Raw genomic sequence first — 22,831 nt, 5'->3', positions numbered from 1 at the left:
TGGTGTGGCTCCCCTCGCACCATCTTCGGAACCGGCACGGCCGGCTGAGCGTACCAATCATCTGGCGGGGGCGCCTTTTTGAGGAGACTGCAATGGAAAACAGGATGCACAAACTTCAAATTTTTTGGCAACCGTAATTCAGCCGTCACATCATTGATCACTCTGAGCACCTGGAAAGGGCCTATGTACTTCTTCCCCAGTTTCCTGCACCCTTGCAGCCCCCGCAAGTTCCAGGTAGATAAATACATCCAATCCCCCACCATAAGAGTCACCGGCTGCCGCTTCTTGTCGGCCTACCGCTTATACCCCTGCTTCGCCTTCTCCAAAGCCCGCTGCATCGGCCCCCAAGCTTGCCGGATGGACTGCACCCATTCCCGGAGCTCTATGGGCCCCTCCTGAACCTCCCCCAAGAAAGGAAACGGCTTTGCCGACTGCCCCGAGACGACCTCGAAGGGGTTTTTCCCCGTGCTGCTATGCACCGCGTTATTATAGGCGAATTCAGCAAAAGGCAGAAGGTCAACCCAATTGTCTTGCTGGAAATTTATGTAACATCGCAGGTACTGCTCAAGAGTCGCGTTCGTGCGCTCGCTCTGGCCATCTGTGGCGGCATGAAATGCCGAGGACAGCGCGAGTTCCGTGCTCAGTAGCTTCAGAAAATGCCAGCAGAACCGCGAAATGAACTGCCCGCCGCGGTCTGATACTATCTTATCAGGAGCGGCATGGAGTCGGTAGATGTGAGTTACAAACAGGCGGGCTGACTTGCTCGCCGATGGCAGCGAGGTGCAAGGAACAAAATGCGCCTGCTTTGAAAACAAGTCCACAACCATCCAGATCACCGACTTCCCTCTGCTAGACAGGAGATCGGTAATGAAATCCATGGAAATCACCTTCCAGGGCGTGGCGGGCGCCGGCAAGGGCTGGAGGAGGCCGGACATCTTCCCTTGTGCTCTTTTGGACATCGCGCATGTAGGGCACCCTTTCACATAGGCCTCCACATCCCCCCTCAAAGTTTTCCACCAAAATTGTCTGCGGACCAAATGCAAAGTTTTCACAAACCCAAAGTGACCAGTTGTCTTTACATCGTGAGACCCCTGCAGCGCGAGAAGGCGCGCTGCCGGAGGCACATACAGTCGACCCCCCTTCCACCAAAACTCCCCCCGCTTTTCCAGCAGATCACCCCCTTCATCCCGCGGCACTTCGAGTGCCCCCGCCCCCCATAGGATCTCTTCCAGCGAGGTGGGGACAGCCGTGGAGCCGGGGCGGAGCGCCGCCCGACTCTGAGTGACAACCGCCAAGCACAGCTGAGATGGGGAGAACACCGTCCCGACTGGAGTGGGGTCCCCCAGGGAAGGATCTGGCAGCCGAGACAACGCATCAGCCAGGCAATTGGCCTTCCCGGGGAGGAAATGCAGAGTGAACTGGAAGCGGGAGAAGAAGTCAGCCAACAAAGTTGCTTGGCGGACAGCTTCCCCAGGGCACGGAACCCCGCCAAGTTCCGATGGTCAGTCCACACCTCGAACGGGAGGACCGCTCCCTCCAGCCAGTGACGCCAGGCGGTCAGAGCACACTTGATTGCCCCCGTCTTCTTGTCACCAACCGTCCAATGGCGCTCAGCCCCCGAAAACTTATGGGAAAGATAGGTGCAGGGATACAACCTCCCATCCTCCCCCTTCTGTAGTAGGGCCGCACCCATAGCCTTATCCGAAGCATCGACGTGAACGACAAAGGGCTTGGACGAGTCTCCATGGCGTAAGAGGGGCTCCAACATGAAGGCGCGTTTGACCACCCGGAATACCGCCTCACATTCTGGCGACCACGGCAGCGGAGCCAACGGCCTTGTCGCCCCTGGCCCCTTCTCCCTCGTGCGCAACAAATCGGTGAGAGGCAGTGCCAGCCGGGCAAAGTCTGGTATAAAGTCCCGATAGAAGTTAGCGAAGCCCAGGAATGACTGCAGCTGGCACCTGGTGAGGGGCTCCTGCCACTGCACCACATCATTCACCTTACCCAGGTCCATCTCCAACCCCCGGCTGGAGATCCGGTAACTCAGAAAATCCAGCCACTCCTTATGAAAGTCACATTTAGAGAGCTTCACGAACAGGTCATTGTCCAGGAGCCGCTGAAGCACAGCCTGCACAGTTGCGACGTGCTCCTCCTCCGACTGGGAGTAAATTAATACATCGTCCAAATACACCACCACCCCCTTGAACAAAAAGTCCTGGAGCACCTCGTTAATCAAACACATGAAAATCCCCGGCGTGCCGGCTAACCCAAACGGGAGGACGCAGTAGGCGAACTGGCCCAGTCTCGTGTTGAAAGCCCTCAGGTGCTCGTAGCCCTTGGCGATCCGCATCCAGTAGTAGGCTTCCTGCAAGTCCAACTTAGTGAAAATCTTGCCCTCGCCCAAGCAACTAAGCAAGTCCTTGATCAGTAGGAGGCGGTACCTGTTACAGGCGGAGACTGCGTTCAGTCCCCGGTAGTCTGTGCACAAGCGCAAGGAGCCATCCTTTTTCCGCACGAGCAGGACAGGTGCAGCAAAGTCACTGGTCACCCGTTTAATAAAGCCCCGTTTCAATTTTTTGTCCAAAAACTCTTGGAGCACCTGGGCTTCTGATGGGCTCATGGGGTAGAGGGGGCTTTTTGGTAGCTTGGCCTCAGGGAGTAACTCGATCTTGCAGTCAGTCTTATGGTGGGGCGGCAGTTTGTCGCACTCCGTCTCTTCGAACACCCTCCGGAGGTCCCGGTAGGGCTGAGGGATGGCCGAGACATCCAGTGCACTCCCAGCTCACTCGTGAGAGGGCCCCGCCTGCATCTGCGGGGACCCAGACATATGGTCGCTGCAAGGGGGGTGAACAAATCGAATAGAGTTGGAGGCCCAGAAGATCTCCGGATCATGATCTCGCAACCAGGGCACCCCCAGCACCAGGGAATATTTGGCCACCCTCGCAATGATGAACTGCCGCTCCTCCCAGTGCCCCCCGCATTGGATCAGGACTGGCTCTGTCCGATGCGTGGCCGGGGCACCCCCCAATGTGGCCCCATCCATCTGCTCAAACAGAATGGGGCAGCGCAGGGGAACCCGCCATAGTCTCAACTGGTTTACAAGGGCCGGCTGCATTAGGCAGCGGGTGCAACCTGAGTCAACAAGGACCTGTGTCTGCACAGTAGTCCCACAAGTCTGGTTCGACACAGTCACTGGGAGAAGGAATGGGCCGTTGGTTTCACTCACCATCCATTTCGTACCCTTCAAAGGGACCTGGCATTGGGCGCGAATCAGGCCAGGTCGCTGTCGTTTCCCACCGACTCCTTGCTGGAGTCGGGGCCGCCCGCCTCCTCAAGAGTCGAGATCACCTCGCGCGATGCCACTTGTAGACCCGATCCTTTCTTGAATGAGGATTTCTTCCCAGGACCCGGAGTTGTCTTGGCCATCGCCGCGCTGCCGGTGGGGCCCACCGGGGAGTCGGACTTCTTACTCCGCCGCTTTGTGCCCCTCACTGCCGCAATTCAGGCACAGTCCCAGCCGCCGCCGCCAAGCATAGAGTGACTCCTTTGCCTCCTTTCCATTGCGAGCTGGGGAGGTACCCTCCAACGAGGGACAGGAAGGTGCCGGCAGGAGCTTGTCTCACTGTTTCAGTAGTTGCACTCTCCGTAGGCGGATCTCTGCCTTGCCCGCCCGCATGTACCACCTCGCCAGGGAGGTCGGCTCCGCCGTCACCATGGCCCATTGTGCCACCTCTGGGTAAAGCCCCTCTCGGAAGAAGTGGATTTTCACCTGCTCAGGCCAGTCCTGGACCACCCCAGCCAGCTGTCGGAACTCGGAGACGTACTCACTCATGGATCGGGACCCTTGCCGGATTTGCCGTAGCCCGACCCGGGCCTTCTCTTCCTCAAACAGATCCTCGAACTGCCGCTGCAGGGCCAACATGAAGTGGGGGAAGGAACGCAGTTCGGGCGCCCGGCTCCTGTAAAGTCCCATGTACCAACTGGCAGCCACTTCCTCCAGGAGAGCCCCACCTCATGTACCTGCTCGATCTCATCCTCGTAGTCGCCGCCGTACTTCTCCATGTGCGCCTTGACCTGCACGAGGAAGTAGGCCAGATTCTCCATCGTCCCATTAAAACGAGCCTTCACATGCCGCCGCCTCTGCGGTACCTGTGGTTGTTGCAGCCCAGGCGGACCCAGTGGCCCCGGCTGCCCGGGCGGCTCGTTGTTGGGGAGTGCGGCCACCAGCCGTTCTCCCTCCGGAGGCGGAGGCGGCAGCAACGGCGGATCCTGACAATCTCGCTCTGCCGCCTCTGCGTGGGCCAAGAGGAGTTCCATGTTGCGCCGTAGGAAGTGTATCTCCTGCCGCATTTCATCTCGCTCTCGCTGCCAGGCAACCGCACCTCGCTCAGGAGCCCATGCCCCTGCTCGGACTTGGGCCCGCGACCATTCGTGTTGCGCCGCCGGGTCCCACTCCAAATAAATGTCCTGATCTATGGGTTGTGTGAGCCAAGTGGACACACGCCGCTCAGTCGTCTTGGCCCCCGACCCGCTTGCTGAGCAGGGGCCCACGCGTAGGGCAATCCCACACTGTCCCCGTTGCTGGTGCTGCATGCGGCACCCGAGGAGGGATCGTGTCGGTCGGGGATGAGGGCATCCTTCTCCTCATCTCCTGAATCTGGGTCACAGGGCTCCTCGTCCTTGTCCGGGACCAGTCCCTTCCCTTCATCAGGTTCACCCATGAGGGACCCGCTTGTCGTTCCATCCTTTCCGGCCATGGATACGGGTATGGGTCAAACTGTGAGATTCAGCTTAATGTCAGGCTCTCGAACGTGGAAATAACAGAGACCATAGGAGGGTCCTAAAGCAGTTTATTTATACAATGCGTAGAGTAACAGAGAAAGCTGAATCTAAGCTCTCCCACTTAGATCCAGCGATTATATCCTTCAATCCCCCCCCCCATTTGATTCCCACCAAATGTGTTTCACAGAAAGTATAACATTTGCACTACAGAGCTTCAAGAAACCTGGGAACGTTCGCACCTTCCCGCAGGAGGGCTGGCACCAGGGAATTGCCAGGGAGGGGAGAGGGGAACCGGAAAGCATTTACAGGAAACATTTGCAATCCCCACACAGCAAGACATCTAAGCACTGACAGGCATGGATCTGACACTGTGATCATTCCAGGAGATCTTAGTCCTCGCCTGGAGATTGGCAAGCCCATCTGAGTGGCTTCCCCTCCCTTTCTGTGCTGTACTGCAAGGCTGCCATGCAGAACAGGAAAGAAAGAAATAGTATCTAGTTGCCAAGGCCATGCAGGGGCATTTGCCAAACTCCCCCCATGCAACAGTCTGGCTGTAGCCAGAGGAGAGAAGGGAGCAGCCCAGGACAACTTGAAACTGGTTTCAAGGCCTATCAGAGTATGAGTAAAATGCATCTATAGCCTACGAGCAGTGTCTGCACAGAAAGACAAACTGTGTTGCTGTTTCTTCAAGACTCATCCGTCTCCTGGGAAGATGTGCGTCGCTCAGTGAATAGGATTTTCCTATTATATTTCTTCTACTTTGAAAGTTTGAAAGAATACTCCCACAAGCATTATTCAGAGGTTGTCCAGAGGTATGCTAGCACAGACTCCAGGCCAACTATACATTCTGAATCTGAGTACTCATTTTAAGACATAGGTAAAGGTGGGGTTTCTGGGGTTCAACCCCCCCTTTGTGGTTTTTTGTATTTTGTTGTTTTGGGGGGGTTTGGCCTGCAGGGGGCACAGTTTTTAGGCTAGCAGCACCAAAATGCCAGGGATTTGTTGAGAGACTCCCCTGATGATACCACCCAGGTTTGGTGAGGTTTGGTTCAGGGGGTCCCAAAGGGGGTGCCCCTATCACCCATTGTTTCCATTGGGAGCTAATAGGATATGGGGGCTACACATTTGAGGGTCTATAACTTTGGACCCCCTGAACCAAACTTCAGCAAACCTGGGTGGTATCATCAGGAAAGTCTCCTAAAGATACCCTGAAAGTTTGGTGCTACTAGTTTAACAATTGCACCCCTGACAGCAGGCACCCCCCAAATTTCGCCAGATTCTCCTTTTAAATCCACCCCCTTCGGCATAGATTTAAAGGGAGAATCTGAGGTACCCAGTTTTAAATGTTGAAAGTGATGCTATTTCAGGGTGGGGGATAATCCACCCCAAAATAGCATCACTGTCAATATTGTTTAAACTGGGGACCCTAGGTTCTCACTTTAAGATGGATTTAAAAGGAGAATCTGGGCTCCCTAGTTTAAACACCATTGAAAGTGATGCTCTTTGGGGGTGGAGTCCAGCATCACAGCGGCCTCCCATGGGGGGGCGCAAACCTCAGATTTTGCACCGGGCTCCATTTTCCCTAGCTACGCCTCTGCCCAGAGGGGAGAGCAGAAGGGACTGCTGCCTGCCGACTGGGAGCCCAGCTGGTGGGGGGCAAGGGGGGTGGGCAGGCAGGGGAGTCTGCCACCCCTCTCCTCAGAGAGCTGCTTTTGTAAGCACTGATGCCAGGGGTGGGGCTTGGGGAGGCATGGCCATGCCCTAGGGGCAGGTGGGGTGGCCCTTCCCCCAACCCCCCTCCAAAATCTATACCTACGTCACTGAGCCATTTTGTAGTTTGGAATGCCTTTTGCTTCTATCTCCCTGAGAAACCAAAATATAATCACTGAAGCTTTGGACAATTTTGTCATCAGTGACAATTTTATTTAATTGCTAGATATCTGTCAGTTGAAAATATAACATTTAAAACCTGAATGTTCTTTTCTAAGTAGAAGAGCCAAGGCTGGAATTTGTAATGACTTTCTGCTATGAAAAGTCAGGGTGACTTCACTCCAGTTCTGTTCATATTTTCATAGTCCCAAAATGAATGAAAAAGTACTTTCAAACACATTTGTGTTCCTTTGAATATGTTTGTGTGTGTGTGCAGGGGCGTACCTAGGCAAACTGGCACCCGGGGAAAAAACCTGAGTTTGGCACGCCCTCCCCCCCGCCCGGCGTATGGGTGGCCACCCTCCCCCACCATGACCAAACAATGATTTTTTGTACCAGCTCACAAAACACCTCTCACTCCCAGTAAAACATACATGGCTCTCTCCCCACCAACTCTTTTCCTAATTTCCTAATCACAACAACCCTATGAGGTAGGTTGTTAGCCTGAGAAACAACTCCAAGCCAATGGAAGTCAGTATTAAGCATGTAAATCACCCCCAGCAAAACATTTACCAAACAAATGTCAGCATCATCTCTCACAAAACACCTCCAGTGGAATCCACCCCCAAACACCATCACTTCCAATGGTGCTTAAACTAGGGAGCTCAGATTCTTCTTTTAAATCCACCTTAAAGGGAGAATCTGGGGTCCCCGGTTAAAACAAAATTGAAAGTGATGCTGTTTGGGGGTGGATTCTCCCCCACCCTGAAACAGCATCACTTTTGAGGGATATTTAGATGAAACAAATACCATATTTGGCTGGAATCTGGGCTAATATGGGCACATTCGGACAAAAAGTGTCCAATTATGTCCTGCCCAAATATGAACAAATGCGAATGCAAGGTACTTGGGTTTTGGGGGGGTATTTTTGGTGTTTTTTGGCCTGCAGGGAGCGCATTTTTAAAGCTAGCAGCACCATGATTTCAGAGCATCATCCAGAGACTTCCCTGATGATACCACCCAAGTTTGGTGATGCTTGGTTCAGGGGCAGCAAAGTTATGGGTGTCCAAATGGAATGCCCCCATCCTCATTGTTTTCAAAGGGAGCTAACAGGAGATGGGGGCTACCCATTTGAGGGACCATAACTTTGGTCCTCCTGAACCTAACTTCATCAAACTTGGTTGGCATCATAAGAATAGTTACCAGATGATACCCTGAAATTTTTGTGTCACTAGTTTTAAAAATACATCCCTTCCAGGAACCCCAAGAAATTTGCCCAAGATTCTTTGTTTTGCAGTGACTTTGCTCCATTGTAGCCAATGAGGAATTTCTGAGGCAGGCTGCACATTTTTGAAGATAGAGGCACCAGACTTTCAAGGTGGCTCCAGGAAGCACTCCTGGTAATAGCATCCAGGCTTAGAGACCTTTGCTTCTGAGGGTCCAATTTTATGGGCCCCCAAAAGGCTTATTTTGTTTCCCCGCTCCTGCACATGAAGCCTGATGGCTGAGTTCTCTCAGAACTTCTCAGTGCCCCCACTGACCCCCAAAAGCAAAGCTCACCAAGTTTGGATGCTATTACTCAAGGCCTCTTGGAGCCACCTTGAAAGTCTGGCGTCTCTATCCTCAGAAATGTGTGGTCACTGCTTACACACTCAGAAATTCCCCAGAATCTGCCAGGCTTTTCTGCAAGTTCTGTGGTGGGAAAAAATATTTTTCCCACCATAGACTTCAATAGGGTTTTCTGTTATGCCCAGCTGGCTCTGTGGTAGAGGTTTCAACAGGAGGCACTGTGGTAGTAGTCTTGCTCTGAATGGGGACACTTATTTCCTGCAAGGCGGCTGGTGTGAGTCTCCTGAAAGGAACCAGCCAACTTTGCTAAAGTTTGCCTGTGATGGCCAAATGCTGTGGGCATCAGGTTTACCTTCAACTCGGTGCCCACAGCATTTTCCTCTTCCACGCACATTTTAGCAAATTTGGCTGGTTCCTTTCAGGAGACTGACACCAGCAGCCCTACAGGAAGTGCCCCCACCCAGAGCAAGACCCCTACCACAGTGCCTGTTGAAATCTCTACCACAGAGCCATCTGGGCATAACAGAAAGCCCCATTGAAGTCTGAGCCCCACAGAACTTGCTGAAGAGCCTGGCAGATTCTGGGGAATGTCTGAGTGTGTAAGCACTGGCTGCACATTTTTGAAGGTAGAGGCGCCAGACTTTCAAGGTGGCTCCAAGAGGCCTTGAGTAATAGCATCCAAGCTTGGTGAGCTTTGCTTCTAGAGTGGGGGGGGCAAGTTGAGAGAGTTCTGAGAGAACTCACCCCGCAGGCTTTCATGTGCAGGAGCGAGGAAACAAAATAAGAAGAAGAAACGTTTGGATTTATATCCCCCTTTCTCTCCTATAGGAGACTCAAAGGGGCTTACAATCTCCTTGCCCTTCCCCCCTCACAACAAACACCCTGTGAGGTAGGTGGGGCTGAGAGAACTCCGTAAAGCTTTGTCTAGCCCAAGGTCACCCAGCTGGCATGTGTGGGAGTGTACAGGCTAATCTGAATTCCCCAGATAAGCCTCCACAACTCAGGTAGCAGAGCTGGGAATCAAACCCAGTTCCTCCAGATCAGAGTGCACCTGCTCTTAGCAACTACGCCACTGCTGCTCTTGGGGGCCCATAAGCCTTTTGGGGGCCCATAAAATTGAACCCTCAGAAGCAAAGGTCTCCAAACCTGGATGCTATTACCAGGAGGCCCTCCTGGAGCCACCCTGAAAGTCTGGTGTCTCTATCTTCAAAAATGTGCAGCCTGTCTACACACTCAGAAATTCCCCATTGGCTACAATGGAGCAAAGTCACTGCAAAACAAAGAATCTTGGGCAAATTTCTTGGGGTGCCTGGAATTGGTGTATTTGTAAAGCTAGTGACACCAAAATTTCAGGGTGTCATCTGGTAACTATTCTTATGATGCCACCCAAGTTTGATGAAGTTATGTTTAGGGGGACCAAAGTTATGGTCCCTCAAATGGGTAGCCCCCATCTCCTGTTAGCTTCCATTGAAAATAATAGGGATGGGGCACCCCTTTTGGGGGTCCATAACTTTGCTGCCCCTGAACCAAACATCACCAAATTTGGATGGTATCATCAGGACAGTATCTAGATAGTACCCTGACATTTTGGTGCTGCTAGCCTTAAAATGCACCCCCTGCAGGCCAAAACGTAAAAAACACAAAAAAATTAAAAACACAAACGACCCTGAAATGTTGGTGCCCCCCATGTGACCAAATGGGGGCGCCTGGGGACATAGGGTACCCCCTGTCCCTAGGCAGGTACGCCACTGTGTGTGTGTGTGTGTGTGTGTGTGTGTGTGTGTGTGTGTGTGTGTGTGTGTGTGTGTGTGTTCTGTGATGAGAAAGAGAAATAAATGAAAACTCTGTGCAGTTTCTAAAACTCTCTTGATATCAAGACATTCAACGTCTTCCCCATACAGAAAATGCTCAGGTTTTTAGTATGAATTTTCATAAATATCTATACTGTTTGGTTTTGCGTACCTTGCTGTGCTTCAAAATAATCCATTACAAATTGATAGAGAAAAATTCCAGATGATATTGGAAGCTATGTTACTGGCCCTTTCCCCACTCACCTTTGCCCGAGGGTTGCTGCGGGCAATTCCCAGTGCGAGAAAGCAATTCCCACAGGCGACAGCCTCTGGGTTCCTCATGACTTCCAGCTGGCTCATGCGCTGAGGTCGATCAAAAAGGCGCCATTTTAAAAGGTGCCAGGAATTCCATGCATCGAGGGGGCGGGAGAGAGGCAGCGTCGGGGCGGCTGCGTTCTCGCCACCCCTGAAGTGGGGAGGGCAGCTGGACCCCGTGCTACTTGAGGAGAGTAGCTCGGGGCTTAAGGTAAGTGGGGAAAGGGCCACTGTGTCAGACCAGAAAACCCCTTTCTGGCCCAGATCAGTCATGTTTAAAAGACAAAAAGAAAATTTCCAAGGACTTAGGTTTTAAAGAGAGTATTTTTACTGTTCAGATTCAGTGTCTGTACAGGGTGTTCTTTGCTAGAGACACAATTTACCAGTCACAGATTTCAGTTCTTATACTTTCAAAATGCGTACGTCAGGATTTTCTTACATACATATCCTCCACCATAAAATCAGTTTGCTAGTCTAATAGTTCAACACAAACACAAATTTTGCTAGTCTAACTTATTTGCTCCTTCCGTAGGTCAGGCAATAAAACTATTTTCAACCTTTCAATCAAATTATCCAGTTTCCAACACTCCGAAGTAACCTCTTCTAGGATTAAATGATTTCACATACATCTTATTCACTAAAAACAGTTAAAATGATTATAGCCATTCTTATAATCTGTGATTCAAACAGAATAAACGTTAAATATATTTTTCATACATTTCACTATCATTTCAGAGTTCATTAAAATATAGAAAAACACATTTTAATTATCTCATTAGATTTTGCCTGTCTTCTAACCTTTGAACATTTGTATTTGATATCTGTATTTATTAACTAAGTTTCCCTATTTAAGAGATGCTGTTTTTAGAGTCCTGTTCCAGGATGTTATAAGTGATATGATAAGATCTTCCTACTTTGTACCTTTGGTGACAAGTTACCTTTTACTATTGAGAGAGAGAGACTCCTTGATTTTCAGTTTATATAGATACCTTATTCTTCTATATCAAATATAATATTCAGGCTATTTTATGTTCCCATAACTGGAAGGTATGTTTGTGGAGTATGGAATTTATTCCCACTGATTCATTACAGGTTTTGGAACATAAAGCTAATAACCAGTTAATTCTCTGCCTTCATTTGATACATGCTAGCATTAAATCATTAGTACAAGTCCTGAAGTATGATTCCTCTGAATTTTGCTATTTCCTCTGGACAATACAAAGTATATTTAAGGTCACCTAAGATGGGACACTACGATAGGAGCAAGCCCCTTCAACAGGCTTGTATTTGGCAGAATCCGTGCAAGGGAGAACAATGTCCCTCCATGCACTGTATACATATTGCTGCCTCAATAGTCAGCAAAGGCAGGCCAGTATCAAGGGGGAAAGAAAGGGTTTGCCCCAGCCAGAAATGTAGTTCAGTTCTTTTCTTTTCCCATACAAACGATCTGGAGTGAAGCTGATGGGGTTGATTCAGGGGCACTGCTAGGGAAATAATACTGCTGACTGCAGCCACTGGGATGATTTCTGCATAAAACTGTTTGGTACATTTGCCTGAGAGCCAAACTATATGCTGCAGGAGAAACATCTGTTCTGGGGAAGGCCCTCGCCCTGCCAATGCCACTGTCCCAATCATTCTCCCTTTCTCAGTTCATTGTTAGCACAAAAGATGGTAGTCATGATGAAATATGCCTGCTCTGGCCAAGTTGGGGGGAGGGGGATCTGATGTATAGATGGAACTGGGTGCCATGCATAGCATTTTAAACATCATCTTTGCCTTGTTTCTGTCATTATCTCCCTGTCATCCATGCGACCTTTTTCTTTTTTTAGCATCTTCCTTGTTTTGTTTTTGTATTTTAGATAGGAACCAGAAAAGTGTTTCTAAAATGCTGGCAAGCTGAACATCTCAATGATTCATCCTTTCAGCTGCGGAAGAAAATTGTAACTTGTCAAAAAGGTATTGCTTGCTGGACAATTGTTTTCTAAATTGTTGTAATAGGTGTGCATTGAGCGAAAACACATGACATGATAAAACAACTCATTCACTGTTTTCAAAAGCATTTACTCTGCATTTTCATGCAAGGCAATTTTACTGTGAGCTGACTGGGCAGTTCCTTTTTTAAATAAATAAATATTGAGAGCAATTCATCTTGTAGTTTAGCAATTAAAAATTATGGCTCCAGAATTCACAATCACTTTTTCTACCATTGTGTATCTGCATATAAGCAATTTGTTCTTTAACTGAGTGCCCTACTTTTACTGATTTTACATTATTCTTATGCTGCCAGACTCACTTGTGTTCAGATATTTCAGATGAATTTGGAGTATCATATTTTATTATGGTTTTAAGATTTTGCTAGGTTTTATTTTATATTTTTATTAAGACCTTGTTTTTACCTTGTAAACTGTCTCCAGAACTAATTTCGGTACAGAACTGCAAGATACAAATGTGGGAATCAGTCAATCATAAATCCTTCATTGATTTTCTGGAAACTTGATTTTCTAGGCTGTCCATGTACAAAAATCTGGGCATTTCCTCAGGTATTAAAAATCCAGTCTTCCAGATTCCTTGATTGCCAGCAGTCAGGCCAAGCTTTTTCTGGACCTCTGTAGCTATGGCTAACTAATTAACTAATCCCCAAATCAAAAATGTTCCATTTATTGTTGTTATAATGAGTTTCAATAGACAACATTGTGTAATATTTAGAAACATTCAGATCTGGCAGTTATTTTAGTACTATTATTCTAGTATTCTTAACTAGCAGGATACCCAGGCTTCGCTACGCATACTTCATCACAGGCTCTCTATGAATTTCGGGGTGACATTCAGCATACTTCTTTACAGCCTGTTTGTGAACTTTGGGGTGACATGCGGCATAGTTCCTCACAACCTGTCTGTGGACTGACGGGTTGGTTTTCGTATATTTTGCAGCAGCTTCCTGTGTGTCTTTTTCTAATGCAATGTGTAAATCGCTTTCTGTGGTTAATACCTCTTCTTCCTTTAGCGGTTTCAGCAGAAGGAACAGGTTCATATGCATTGAGGAGGATAGTGTTAGAATGCAGTTGGCGCACCATTGGTTCTGTAGCTGTAGAACTCAGCAGCTGATACGGTCTTTTGGAGAGGAGCCTTGCTTTTCACAGCATGCTCAGATATGTTGATGCAATACCCATCTTCTCCACTGCAAAACTTCAGAGGGAACTGAAGAGCGTTGTATGAGTGGTGCGTCGCACTGATCTGCATCAACTTGCTGTCTGTACTGTGGAGAACAATGTCTCTTTTCTCGAAAACCTGGCTGACAATGAGAGCAGCAACTTTGGTAGTTGTGGGGGCATTGAAGTGACCTTGGTGCTCTCCTGAAGGCTTCTGATTGGCATTGATCACTATTTGAAAATCTTTCTGGTCTTTAAGGACAGAATCAATCGCAGCCTTGAATTCCAGAATGTATTTGTTGTGTTCGTATAGGAGCTTCTGCAGCTCACTAATCAGTTCGGGCTGAACGCCTGGGTAGAGTCCACATCGTATGTCCCTCTCATTGTTGTCATCCCCCACAAAGTATATCTGAAGGAATGATGGCTGCTGTTTGGGTCCCACAATGAGGCTTCCTATCCTGTGGTAGACCTGTCCGTGCACTTTGAATGTTGGCATGAAATTGCTCTCTTTCACCTGGTGGGCTCCAAAAGACGTCATTTGGAAGCAGCTGTTGTATTTTTCGGATCCAGAAAGGAAGTGTTCTGCCATTGGATGCTGATGAGTGAGAAGGCTGTGAAGATGTTCAGGGTAGGGTTGAAGGGCAGGGAGCTGGACTGTACTGCCACTGCAGCACATTCCTGGATACTCATCTCGCCACTTCAGAGCATGACACCAAGCACAGGGTGATCGGAGGCTGAGAGCAATAAACTTGTCTCCACAGTAATCAATCTGATGTCCATGTGCGAAACCCGACAAATGTTTCGTAGTCCAAGGTGGTTTGTAATCTATTTTGATAGTATTTGGCTGTAGTGGTGTTGTTAATGTGAGGGTGGGTGGAGGAGTACTTTTTCACACCTGTCTGTTAACTTCGAGGTGACATTCAGCATACTTCTTTGCAGCCTGTTTGTGAACGTTGGAGTGACATGCAGCATATTTCCTCACAAACTGTCTGTGGACTGAGGGGTTGGTTTGCGCATATGTTGCAGCAACTTCCTGTAGTTGTCTTTTTCTAATGCAGTGTGTAAAGTGCTTTCTGCGTTTAATTCCTCTTCTCCCTGTAGTGGTTTCAGCAGAAGGGATAGGGTGGTGTTAGAGTGCAGTTGGTGCACCACGGTGAAGGACTTGAAGCTGGTGGTATTTAACTGTCACCCTTAGAATGTTCGTGCAGCATGTCTGTGGACTGAGGGGTTGGTTTGCCCTTAGAATGTTGGTGCAGATGGGCAGAGATGAGCAGTGAAAACAGTAAATCGGTAATAAATCGAGTGGAAGTGAATATTTTGGGAAATCCTTTCTTAGTGAGCACCTGGAGTATGTAAGGAACAGATGTGCCAAATTTCATGCGTGTGGCTTTGGTGCTTTTTGGGTTCTGTTGATGAGTCAGTCAGTGAATGGAATTTCGCATTTATAGATATAGATAAATAGGGAATTGAGAGGGGAAGATTTACTGCAGATCTTGCCAGTGGAGAGGCTTGAGAGGTATTATGTCACTGTATTCAGGGGAGGCCTTTGATGTTAGATTATTGAAAGTTGCTAGGTGGTCATGCGCTGGTCTGGAATGTATCAGTCAGCAGAAATTGTAAAGATCATTTTACCTCAGAGTCCAGATGCTGGATGAGATCTGCAGCCTGCGGCTCTCCAGACGTTCAAGGACTACAATTCCCATCAGCCCCTGCCAGCATGGCCAATTGGCCATACTGGCAGGGGCTAATGGGAATTGTAGTCCTTGAACATCTGGAGAGCCACAGGTTGCAGACCCCTGGGCTAGACAAACTATATAGTAAGACTGCACGCTAACATCAGTGTTCGGGTTGTTTTGAGAGTGTAGAGTGGATCGTTATTCTGTGTGTGTGTTCTTTTCTACCCTTCAAAAAGTTATCACCTGAGTTTTCCAGCAAAGGGGAGTTGGCACCTAGTCCTTTCACTGCACACTAGGCCAACAATTGATTTGGTTCTGTGATCAACAAAGGTTTATTCTTGGTATAAACTTTCGTGTGCATGCACACTTCTTCAAATACAAGTGGATTCATGTTGATTTAAGTCTAGTATCACCTTAGAGGCCAACATAATTTCCAAGGTATAAGCTTTTGAGAATTAAAGCTCAAATCTGACAAATGGAGACTTGAATATAGGTTCTGAGGTGTTGCTCTGGGCTGTACGGAAGGGATTTTTTAGACAACCAAATTCTGCCAGTGGAAGGGGGTGCTAAAAGGCCCATGTGTTCACATGAAAACTATGCACAATATTATGCAAAGATTGTCATGCCCTTATATAAAGCCGTGGTGCGACTGCACTTGGAGTACTGTGTTCAGTTCTGGTCGCCACATCACAAAAAGGATAACAAAGTGATAGAAAAAGTGCAGAGAACGGCAATGAGGAAGATTGGGGGACTGGAGCACCTTCCTTATGAGGAGAGGCTGCAGCGTTTGGGACTCTCTAGTTTGGAAAGGAGGTGGCTGAGGGGGGATATGATTGAAGTCTACAAAATTATGCATGGGATAGAAAATGTTGACAGAGAGAAATGTTTCTCTCTTTCTCACAATACTAGAACCAGGGGGCATTAATTGAAAATGCTGGGGGGAAGAATTAGGACTAATAAAAGGAAACACTTCTTCACGCAACGTGTGATTGGTGATTGGAATATGCTGCCACAGGAGGTGGTGATGGCCACTAACCTGGATAGCTTTAAAAGGGGCTTGGACAGATTTATGGAGGAGAAGTCGATTTATGGCTACCAATCTTGATCCTCCTTGATCTGAGATTGCAAAGGCCTTAACAGACCAGGTGCTCAGGAGCAACAGCCGCAGAAGGCCGTTGCTTTCAGCTCCTGCATGTGAGCTCCCAAAGGCACCTGGTGGGCCACTGCGAGTAGCAGAGAGCTGGACTAGATGAACTCTGGTCTGATCCAGCTGGCATGTTCTTATGTTCTTATGACTAGTCCTGAAAATCAACAACAGGAATTCAGTAAGAAAAAGATACTTCTCCACCATGAGGAGCATTTCTGAGCTCCAGTTTTTGTGCTTTTGGATTCTATCATTAGAAATGGATAACAGAATATTTCTATATGTGTACACAGAACTGGCACTAGAAGCTGGTTTCCCTGGTTTTGTCTGCTTATTGATTCATTCGAATTTAGTCACTTTGGTAAGATATTTTACCATTCCTTTGCTTTCCAATAACTACTGCATCTTTCATTTCTCTCATATGTTTGATTCCTTTGTGGCAGTCATAAGGGGATTTCTTGCACGGCAGCGCTTGTTACACAAGAGGAATGTCAGGCAGCAAGAGATCACCTCTGTCAAAAGTTTCCTGAGAGAGCTAGAAGATTACAGTCTCAAAGCTTATGATAATTTGGTCATTCAGAACGCTTTTGATATTGCTCGAGAAAATGACCGGATCCGCAAACAAACAGCTGCAACTTACTTTAAAGAACAGATTGAGGCTTCTACCAAGCAGGAAGAAGAATGCTTCAAAAAGTAAGAATGAGTGATTTTAAAAAATGGAAAAGCACACAAATCTGGCTTTTGTGGTCATTGTTATCTTTACTGGGGTCATTGTTACAGTGGCTTGGTTTGAGTCACATGGAGCCTATGGTGCTGCCCACTTTGGAAGTCACATGACTCAACATGCACTGTTACCCAAAATTGTGGTTGTGTCCCTTTTCAAGTGGGAAATTAGTGAGAGCAGACTCTTGACTTATCAAAAGATTAGGCAAGCTCGAGGTTTTTGTTGGCTCTGTATTCAGAGTAAACTTTTTGCAAGAAATTCCACAGGACAGCAAATAAAGTGTAACAAGTTTATTTAGGGATAATAGGAATACACAAGCACACAATGAACAAAGCAGCAGAATTCACACACATGTAGTCCTAGGTCCTAGGATATAAGCAGTGTTGCGTAGATAGGTTTGGAATAGATGAAGAGAATTGGAGAGTAAGTTACCTGATGTTGGAGTGGATTGGTCCAACAAACAGAGCTGAGCGCCCCACGCTGTCAGTTTCCCCATTCAGACAATTACTCACTTGATGGGTTCAAGGATTTTATTAAATACAAGAGAGAAAGAGCAGAAGACTGTTCTGGTGATTTGGCGCCAAACCAGTTGATAATATAATGTAGCAATCCCACCCCACCCCCATATGTGACTCAGTACAGTGCAACAGTCCTGTCTGGAGTCTCTTCCCAGTGCAGAGCTCCAAGGCCAGAGAAACAGAAGCAGATAAGCAACACCTGCAGACTCTGAAGCGCTCCCCAGCAATTCCCCCCTCCCAGCAATAGCATCCTGACATTTCCACTCCCTCTAAGGCCCTCCCCCGGTTTGCTTGGACAGTAACAATGAAAAGCTTTAATGAGTCGGGGGGCTCTAATGTTATCTGTGTTCACCCACTCATTCTGCCCAGGTGCATAGCCTTTCCAGGATACCAAGTACTGCAAATAGTTACGATAGATGCGAGAGTCCAGCACTTCCTGGAGTTCGAAATGTTTAGCCCCATCAATCAGAACTGGAGGAGGAGGAGAAAGGGGCTGGATGCCTGCTGTCTGGTGAAGCGTCTGGTGAAGCGGCTTTCTTTAGAAGGCTGCAATGGAAAGCAGGGTGAATTTTACACAAAGCCTTAGGCAGATCTAACTGTGCAGTCACTTTGTTAATCATACGAGAGACCCTGAAAGGTCCTATGTACTTATGTCCCAGTTTTGTATACTTGTGCATGTCTCTAGAAAGATAAACCATATCACCCACTGCCAGAGAAATGGGGTGCTGATCAATGGCGTATTTGCCTAGGGACATGGGGTACCCCATGTCCCTGGGTGCCCCCCAGTGGAGGGCACAGAAATTTCAGGTTTGTGTGTGTGTGTTTTGTATTTTTAGTGCTTTTTCAGTTTTTGGCCTGCAGGGCCTGCAGTTTTTAGGCTAGCAGTACCAACATTTCTGGGATGTGTTGGGAGGTTTGGTTCAGGGGGTCCAAAGTTATGGACTCCCAAAAGGGGTGCCCCTATCCCCCATTGTTTCCATTTTATCCCCCAAAGTTTGGTGTTGCTAGCTTAACAATTGCGCCCCTGACAGCAGGCACCCCCCAAATTTCACCAGATTCTTCTTTTCAATCCACCCCCTTCAGCATGGACTTAAAGGGAGAATGTGAGGTCCCTAGTTTAAACACTGAAAGTGATGCTGTTTCAGGGTGGCAGAGAATCCACTGCAAAACAGCATCACTTTTCAATGTTGTTTTAACTGGGGACCCCAGGTTCTCCCTTTAAGAGTGATTTAAATGAAGAATATGGGCTCCCTAATTTAATCACCATTGAATGTGATGCTGTTTGGGGGTGGTTTCCACTAGAAAGAGGTGTTTTTTGAGAGATGATGCTGACATTTGTTTGGCCAATGTTTTGTTGGGAGTGATTTGTGAGAGATTTACATGCTTAATACCCACTTGCACTGGCTTGGAGCTGTTTCTCAGGCTAACAACCTACCTCATAGGGTTGATGTGAGGACAAAATTAGGAAAGAGAGTTGGTGGGGAGAGAACCATGTATGTTTTGCTGGGGGTTGGAGGTGTTTTGTGAGCTGGTGCAAAAATCATTGTTTTGTCATGGTGGGGAAGGGTGGCCGCCCATATGGGGAGGTGGGTGGGGGCGCCAAACTCAGGTTTTGTCCCTGGGCTCCAGATTGCCTAGATACGCCTCTGGCGCTAGTGCTTATCCACTTGCTTCTTTTGAATGTCTTTGGCTCTTTGAAGGGATTGCAGGATAGGATCCCACCCATCCACTATCTGCTGGATCCACTCCTGAAATTCGGGAGGGACAACTGTAGGCTGTCCCAAAAAAGGCAGGGATTTGCCAGAACATCCTGAAACCACCTCAAAAGGGGCTTTTCCAGTACTGCGTTGCATTGCATTGTTGTAAGCATATTCTGCATATTGCAAGAGAGCCACCCAATTGTCCTGGTGATAGTTACTGTAACACCTGGGATACTGCTCCAATGTTTGATTGGTGGTTCAGACTGACTGTCTGATTGGGAATGGTAAGCTGAAGATAAAGCTTGCTCTACCCCCCAAAGACACAGGAACGCCCTCCAGAACTGAGACACAAATTGGCCGCCCCTGTCTGAAATGATCTTATCAGGAGACGAATGCAAGCAGTAGATATGCTGAATCTTAGGCAACTTAGGAGCACTTGGGATGGATGAGCAGGGAATGAAATGTGCCTGTTTAGAAAACCACCACCATCCAAATTACGGTTTTGCCATGCCTAATGGGCAAATCAGTAATAAAATCCATCAAGATAACCTTCCAGGGGCCATCGGGTGCTGGGATGGGATGTAGGACCCCCTGTGGCATGCCCAGATTATTTTTAGTCATTGCACATGTTGGGCAGCCCCTGATACAGGCATCAATGTTCTTGCACATAGAGCGCCACCAAAACTGCCTTCTCAGAAGGTGGAGTGTTTTCACAAAGCCAAAGTATCCTGCAGTTTTGGAATCGTGCCCCTGTTGGATGATTTCTTTGTGCAGAGCAGGCAGCACATACAGTAAGTCACCCTGCCTCCACAGGCCATCATACAAGCAAAGGGAAGGACCACACTCCTCTGCTTGCTCACCTCTAAAAGGAGGAGAGCAGTGAGGAAGGCGGGGGGCACGAGTGGGGTGGCAACCAATGCGACCTGGAGGCATGTTTGCAAACGAGTGGTGACAGCCATGCCCAGCTGGGTGGTGGAGAGGATGGTCTGAGAACTCGCAATTCCACCCCTTCCTCTGCACCCTCCGGGAGGCAGGAAAGTGCATCTGCCAAACGGTTGGATTTGCCTGGGAAAAACTGAATGGGAAAAGAAATCTGCTCAGTACAGCTGCTTAGGTGACCAGTTGCCTGGGGTACTCAAAGCAGCCAGGTTCTTAATGGTCAGTCCACACCTTGAATGGACAGTCCACCCCCTCCAACCAGTGCCTCCAAGTAGATAACGCCTGCTTGATGGCTCCCATTTCTTTAACTCCAACAGTCCAGTTCAACTCAGAGCCAGTAAACTTTTTGGATAGGTAAGTGCAGGGGTGCAATTTACCCTCTGCGTCCCATTGAAGGAGGGCAGCTCCAAGAGCTTTGTCGGAGGCATCTGCATGAACAATAAATGGTCTGGCATGCTTAATCATGGGTTCAGAAGTGAATGCGCTTTTAAGGGCATCAAAAGCCTGCTAACAGGAATCTGACCATCCCAATGATGTGGTGGGGTGAGAAGCAGAGTGGCCCTTCCCCTCAGTGCAGAGTAAGTCTGTCCGGGGGAGGGCGAGTTGAGCAAAGTTGGGAATAAAGTCCCGATAAGTTTGCAAATCCCAGAAACAATTGCAGTTGCTTGCAGGTGGTGGGCGGTGGCCACTGCAACACATCCTGGACCTTGGAGGGGTCCATTTCAATACCTTCAGCAGAGACCCGATAGCCCCCAAAATCCAACTTTTTCTGATGGAAAACACATTTGGACAGCTTAACAAACAAAGAGTTATCCAGGAGCCGTTTTAGCACTTCCCGCACCAAACGCACATGGGAGTTCTCATCTTGAGAGTTGATGAGGACATCATCCAACTATACCACTACTCCCTTAAATCCTCCAAATCCTGAAGGCTCATGGTGAGGCTCATGAAGACCCTGGGGACCCCACTTAATGTGAAAGGCATCACTTGATACTCAAATTGGCCATAAGAATAGAATAGAATCTTTATTGGCCAAGTGTGATTGGACACACAAGGAATTTGTCTCCGGTGCATATGCTCTCAGTGTACATAAAAGAAAAATGTGTATTAAAAGCAGTCAAATCCATCAGCTATGCAAACCACGTAATAAGCTTCCCGCAAGTCCACCTTTGTAAATAAGTGTCCCCATCCCAGACTGACCAGCAAGTCCTTGATGGGTGGGAGGGGGTATTTGTTGGAGTTAGAAATAGCATTGAGACCTCGACAGGCCGTACATAAACAGAGAGATCCATCTTTCTTCTTAACAAACAATACAGGAGCTGCAAAGTTGCTGGTAGCCATTCAAATAAAGTTCTGAGCTAAGTTTTTCTCCAAAAACTCCCTCAGCGCGGCATCTTCCACCAGGCTCATAAGGTAGAGGCACCCTTTAGGTAGTTTAGCGTCAGGGAATAGTTCAATTTTACAGTCAGTCTTGGAAAGTGGGGGGGGCAACGAATCACACTCACTTTCTTCAAACAACTTCTGTAAATCCTGATACGGCTTCAGAATGGACCTACTGGGGGAGTGGCCATGCCCGCTATCCCATCTACTGCAATTGGAGGAGGGAGGTTCGATCCAACATGGCTGCCGCATGGAGGATCCATGAATTGTACTATGCAATCCGCTTATTTGATGGTTGGATCGAGCTGCTCCAGTCAAGACATTCCTAGACTCACTGGGTACTTGGCTAAGTTGGCAATGATAAAACTGTGGCATTCTCAATGTTGGGCACACTGAATCAGGACCTTTTCTGTTTTGAAAGCTGCAGGCGGCCCCTCCATCGGGCAACCATCCATCTGGGTAAATTTCTTTGGCTTACTTGACTTGAAAGACATAGGCTTCATTAAGCACAGTTGTTGTTTCCTTTGTACTCCTGGTTTGACTGGACACATGGCAGCCAGAGGACCACTTTCTCCACAATACAGAGACCCAACTTATATTCAAGGCGAGGGAGAGATATTAACCCACCACTAGCCACCAATGGTAACGGGACAGGTGGCCTGCAATCAAGGTTCCCCTAAACTGACCAGTGGGGTTTCCTTGGCCACCCAAAATATCCCAGGCTAGTGTTCAGGGATCTTCTTTTTTTACTCTGCTGCCACCATTAAAGCGAAGGAACTGGGAATCCCAAAACTGCTGCTGGCTGCCAAATATAATAAAGGATCCCACCTCACATTCACTCTTGGTCTGAAGGGAATGTCCTTCAGAGTCCCATATACAAAAAATGGAGGAAACTCAACATTGGCTGGGATTCTAGTCTCACGGACAGGCACTCTTCCACCTCTCACACACAAACACAGGCTGGCACGAGGGTAACTTGAACACAACGAATGAAATTTATTTTAAAAACAAAAGAAAGGCTTCTTAAACTGGCTCAGAGCGGTACTAACACTTGATGGTTTCAGAGAGGTTATTTTCACTTAAAAGTTACAGAGCTTCAGTTGTTATTTAGGTTTCACACACATACACAGACACCCGCAGGTGTATCTCCAGAAACGACTTGGCTTTTACACACTTTGCTTTTCCTCACAGACAGACACTAGTCCTTTCTGATCCACAACCCACTGAATACACACACCCCGAGTCTGTGCCCTGTGAGATTCTGGCGTACAAGCCT

The 22,831-nt window shown here is 48.1% G+C and overlaps 1 protein-coding gene across 8 annotated transcripts in view; it reads left to right on the top strand.

Annotated features, from left to right (window-relative positions):
* Nucleotides 1-22,831, top strand: part of MYO16 (myosin XVI) — a 183,567-nt gene that overhangs the window by 146,970 nt on the left and 13,766 nt on the right. For all 8 annotated transcript variants that reach the window (XM_048501914.1, XM_048501905.1, XM_048501895.1 and 5 more), the window contains 2 exons: nucleotides 12,185-12,281; nucleotides 16,738-16,987. In XM_048501914.1, the coding sequence (XP_048357871.1) occupies nucleotides 12,185-12,281; nucleotides 16,738-16,987 (347 nt within the window). The remainder of the gene's footprint in view (nucleotides 1-12,184; nucleotides 12,282-16,737; nucleotides 16,988-22,831) is intronic.

This window comes from Sphaerodactylus townsendi, linkage group LG01 (assembly GCF_021028975.2).
Source record: "Sphaerodactylus townsendi isolate TG3544 linkage group LG01, MPM_Stown_v2.3, whole genome shotgun sequence".
In the NCBI taxonomy this organism is placed as follows: Eukaryota; Metazoa; Chordata; class Lepidosauria; order Squamata; family Sphaerodactylidae; genus Sphaerodactylus; species Sphaerodactylus townsendi.
Note: the sequence above shows the minus strand (reverse complement) of the source record. Positions and strands in the feature narration are given on the sequence as shown.